The 5,548-nt window shown below is 31.3% G+C and overlaps 1 protein-coding gene across 1 annotated transcript; it reads right to left on the bottom strand.

The window, feature by feature from the left end:
- Window positions 1-1,066: 1,066 nt before the first annotated feature.
- On the bottom strand, window positions 1,067-3,334 carry LOC103863668. Its single transcript, XM_009141420.1, has 3 exons — window positions 2,129-3,334; window positions 2,008-2,053; window positions 1,067-1,926 (listed from the first exon to the last, which is right to left on the bottom strand). The coding sequence occupies exons 1-3, from the start codon at window positions 3,332-3,334 to the stop codon at window positions 1,067-1,069; spliced, it is 2,112 nt and encodes a 703-aa protein (XP_009139668.1).
- Between the last annotated feature and the right edge of the window lie 2,214 nt (window positions 3,335-5,548).

Raw genomic sequence — 5,548 nt, 5'->3', positions numbered from 1 at the left:
CACATTATTCCATCATAATTATTTTATGTTATTATTAAATAATGTCCACCCTATATTTGTATATATGGTTACTTGTGATTTATTTAATAGTAAATACCTTCGGAGACTATAAACATAATACAATATCTATTGTAAAACAAATTGCATCTTTTACAGAGATCAACCATTATTCTATACCAATTTTATTAACTAAACTGATTTCATTAACCATGTTATATATATAAACACTTCAACATTATCATTCACAAACTAAACGATGTTTGTCACAACTTAATATTCCAAATTGGTTGTACCATTTAATACCAAGCCAGTTCCTATACGAATCCATATATATGATTATGGTCTACATAAAACCGGTTCAATCTTTCCATCTCCTATATTTTCAGAAAATGGCTATTTATCTTTGGTTCCGTTAAATATTTAGTCTAACCAATTATAAATCGGTTAGTAATAACTTCTAAAAACTTTAAAAACACATTGTTATTTATTAACACTATATTGATATTTTAAAATAGGTTAGCAATAGAATTGTGTTTTAGAACAAAATCCACTTATTTTAAAACATAATATTATTTTGAAAATAGTTTTGATACTATGTGTTATATTAAACATAGTTATATATATATTTTTAAAAAAATAATTATATACATAATTTATACTTTTGGTTAACTAAATTATTTATCAACCAAATAAAAATATTCGGGTAATTCAAGTTTTCGAGTTATCCGGTTTATAAATAGTATTTTTAGGATATTTGGTTTTTAAAATTGAATGTAATTAATATTTTTAAATATATAATTTTTATTTGAAAATTCAGATACTCATTTGGTTCTCGGTTTAGTTTCAATTTTTCAGTCATAGATATATGGTTTGCTCTATTATTTATGCAATTCAGTTCAATTTTAGTTTTTCAGTTAGTACGGATTGGTCCGTGTTTTTGGATAAATGTACTCAAACTTATACATTATCTTATATAGAAATTTGTTTAAAATATATTTAATTACAAAAACAAATCCGCGCTTTTCAAGCGCGGGTCAAAATCTAGTTAATAATTAAACAATGAGCATCATACCGAAATTTCTTTTCTTGGTCGACCTCTTGGTCTTTTGGGCGCATTCTCGACCCTCTCATTAGCACAAGTTTGTATGTTATGACCTTCTTCTCGACAGTTAGAGCAAGTCATGATACGTTTGTCCCTGCTTAACTTGTTCTTGTTGGACAAAGATGAAGATTCATTAAGACCTTTCTTCCTATTATGATTACTTGGTCTTCCACGATTTCCTACCCTAAATGGTGGTGGCAGAACTCCTATCCTACCTAATCTAGGCCATAACTTCATGCCTTGGACAGGTTTGATTCCTCGACTATATGTTTGCCGCCACTTTATTGTTGTGTAGTAATCAACCACATAATCATCAAACCTATTCTTCTTTGCAATTATGACACATGCAGCATGTATACAAGGAATTCCTGTCACCTGCCATTTCATACAGCCGCATGTTCGCAAGTTCATGTCCACACTATATGTAACACTATGATGATCAATCTCATGGAAATTTCCACACGCTAAGTACCTTCTGCAATCTTTTGCCTTCTCCTTTGTCAGTTCAATCTCAGTATGTGCCCTCTTAGTAAACTTAGTCTTCAGTCTACTAGCAATAATAGCCCTCTTCGCATTACGAACCATACACTGCCTCCTAATATCCTCTAACATGTCGAGTAGTGATTTTTTCCTTGCTTCTCTTATGGTTTTATTGAATGACTCACAGAGATTGTTCAAGTTGTCATTGCAGCATGATCCTTGTCTAAAGAATGCTCTAGACCATGTTGGAGGATTTTGGAGAAGAAGAGTGTCATGCGCACCTTTGTTGTACTTCTTAAGTGCTTCTAAAGCATCTTCATACTCTCCTTTAGTGTAACAGTGTGCTATGATCCAGAGCATACGCTCTAACTCTGGATCTTTACTATCTCTCTTCTAGTTAGATAGAATGTGTCTTGCACACATACAATGTTCAGCTTCAGGTAGTTCATTTTTAACAGCATTCACCAAACCCTGCATATCATTAAGTATTTTAGTTACATTAATAATGAAAACAGAACGAAATACTTCTAAGCATTAACTACTAACCTTTTGTTTGTCTGATATGATGGTGAATCTAGCCCCATATTGTAGTCCAAGGTCTCCCTTCAAGTGTTTAACAAACCACTCCCAATTGATGTTGTTCTCCACTTCCACCACAGCCCAAGCTATTGGAACAATCCTATTGTCACCATCTCGTCCTATCGCAGCCAACAACTGTCCTTTGATATCCCATTTCAGGAAAGCCCCATCTAAACCTATGATTGGCCTACATGTTTCAATCCAAGTCTCTCTCTGAGCTGCGAAACACATGTATAGACGGTCAAACCTCTGTTTGCTCTGTAAAACTGCTCCTGGGACAGTTTCAATCTCCATGGTCGAGTAAGGATTTGTGCGAAGAATCTCTGCTTGGTAGTCCCAAATACGAGAAAAATGAGCTTCATGGCTTGCTTTTCTTTGTCTATAAAGTTTAGACTTAGCTTTACCACATTGTTCCTCTGTGACAATTAGATTATATTCTCTCTTTATCTCATCAGCCATCTCAGTCCTTGTGAGCTTCGGATTCAGTCTTAGCCTTTCTTCAAACAACATAGCAATTGAAGATGTCTTCAACATCTTCGAGTATCCTGATCTTAAGCATGTATGCTCATTCACATAAACTTTAATCTGCATCTTATGTCTTCTCCTTTCATACGAGCAATATATTCTCCAAGGACATTTAGACTCTGCATCAGAGCACTTTGCACCAAGTTGCATAGCACATGATTTGTACAGTTTGATGTCGTACCTTGTTTTTAGTGAATACCTTAGGAGAGCCACTTTGAAGTCAGATGCACAACCATACATCTTTCCCAAATACAAAAGCTCTTCACAGCCTTGTGTATTTGCAACCTCTTCCCTACGCTCCAACTCTTCTTCATCATCATCAGACGACAATGGATCAGGAATAGTATCATCATTCCAAATGTCATCTCCACTGTCCCCATCATAATCATCCATCTCATCTTGGACAACATCTCCGAACTGGTCTCGTAAGTCTCCGACAATTTCTTCTTGGACACCTATTCCATTCTCATCAGCCTCATCCTCAAAACCAGCTTCAGCCTCGTCTTCAACAACCTCACAATCATCATTCTGTTCCACAGCTCGATCATCATCTCTGACATGTTGTCTTACACTTTCGACAACTCTCTCCTCGCCATCACCCGATTCGCCAGTGTGACGAACACTACCAAATTGCCTAATCTTAGCCATCCTTTACAATTGCGTCCCAGAGAAGTTTCGTTGCACCAAAAGCAACAGTCACCGTCGCCACAAAAGTTGGGGATGAAGGAGTTAGGGTTCGACGGCTTTTTTTCTTACGTATTGCACTATTTCTTTTAATTACTAAAACTACGCAGTTTCATAACTTAACAGATGTTTAGTTTTTTATTAATCAAAGTTAACGTGGACTATTTTTAAGTTAAAACTAGATTTTGACCCGCCCTTAAAGGGCGGGTATATTTTTCGTTTTAATTTGTTGAAAATTTTATTTTTTATATTTGTGTTATTTTTTGTAATTATATTTGTGTTTAATAATAATTTAATTTAATATAATTTTTTGTAACTATATTAAATATGTCAAGTTGCATAATTATACACTTATGTCATATGTATTTCAGAAAGTATTTTTAAAATTTATTCCTAAAGTTTAGTAACATATTATATTTTTTTAATAGTTACCTAACATAATTAGTCAAGAATATTTGCATTCAAAAACTCTGATTCGGAATCGATCCGAAAATCAACGTTTCATAATCTATTAGGTTTGGCCTATATACTCGAATGATTCTTAAAATGTTATATCCGAAAACCAATATCAATTCCAACCCGCACCGAAAGACGAACAATTTTTTTTGAAAAAATGTTTGAAAATAATAATTTTTAATATATTTAGGTAAATATATATGTAAATAGGTTAATAAGGTCTTCACTAACTTTAAGTAAAATCACATTTAATAAATATTTTTAATTGAATAATCTATTTAAAACCCGTTAAACTAAAACCCATAGAATATATTTTTATAAGTAATACTATCATAATAATATCATGTTCCTAATTTAATAGAATAGATAAATTAAATAATTTAGTTTTAGATAAATTAAATAATTTAGTTTTCTTAAAAACAGTTATTTATATTTATTATTTTTCTTAATTGATTCATGATTTTTATTGTTGGACTAAACCTATGTCAAGTGGTCATGTTCTTAATTTAATAGAATAGATTTTGAAATTTTAAGTTGGACATAACTTTTATTAATTGGTCATGTTGTTGTTTTAATAGAATAGATTTTGAAATTTTAAGTTGGACATAACTTTTATTAACTGGTCATGTTGTTGTTTTAATAGAATAGATATCTGAAAAATAGAATAGATAACAATAAATAAATTTGATTTGTGATAATTAGATTTTAAGAAAACTTTTACTATATTATTAGAGAAAATTATAATACAGAGAACCAAAATTATTTCATGTGGTTTAGATTAATATTAATTTATTTTTGTTATTGATAATTTCATCAATATGTTATATATAAGCTTAATATTTTGTTTTTGGTTTTACATTATAATAATTTTATTTAATTATTTATTAGCTTAATTTTTTTTTTAAATAGTCAAATAAGAAATCAAAATTGAAACTAAAATCTAAAATTAAATTATTAAATTACTTTTATGTGCAGTAATATTCAATGCACATGTTTGGAATGAAGAGCTAAAGGCACCAGCCGCACACCTATTAAAAGCTCATCGTCTTCTCCACTGTCACCGTTTTGATTCTGACGACAACTCCCAATTTCAACTTTCAATCAAAGCTTATAAACTTAAGCTTTCTCTGTTAAGATTCATACTTTAACTCTTTCTTCAACGAAACTCGACATTATCTCCATCCCATACTAATCCACTTTTTGTCAATCAAAACCAAATGAATCTCTAAATAAAAGTGTAAAAGCTCCAAGTCCAATAATCTCAGATCAAAAAGTCAAGGAAAATGAACCAAAAAATTCTGATTTTTATTGGTAAAAAAACTGATGAAAATTAGAACACTCTAGTTTTCGAATCAAGATAGCGCATCAAGCAAATAGTAACTACTGGAACAGAAACAAAAAGTAAAACTATAATTTACAGACGGATTAAAAGAAGAAGGAGCAACTTTCTCTCATATTTCAGAAAGAAGAAGAAGTGGGTTCCGCGAATTTTGGGTTTAGTTAAGGTAGAGGTTATAAAATACATTGATTGAAATAGTTATTAATATCTCTTTTTTATTAAAGGAGGAGCATTGATAGAAAATAACCTTTGCCTCATGTGTTTATTACATGAGTGTCATTTCCTAGGTGTCATCACCACATGCACTCTCACTTACTTTAAAAAAAATCCTTTATGAACTAGAAAAATTACAAACAAATGCCACTGGTCATTACATTATACTA

The sequence above is a fragment of the Brassica rapa genome, chromosome A04, assembly GCF_000309985.2.
Source record: "Brassica rapa cultivar Chiifu-401-42 chromosome A04, CAAS_Brap_v3.01, whole genome shotgun sequence".
Classification (NCBI taxonomy): Eukaryota; Viridiplantae; Streptophyta; class Magnoliopsida; order Brassicales; family Brassicaceae; genus Brassica; species Brassica rapa.
The sequence above is the reverse complement of the archived record's forward strand: the minus strand, read 5'-3'. Positions and strand labels throughout refer to the sequence as shown.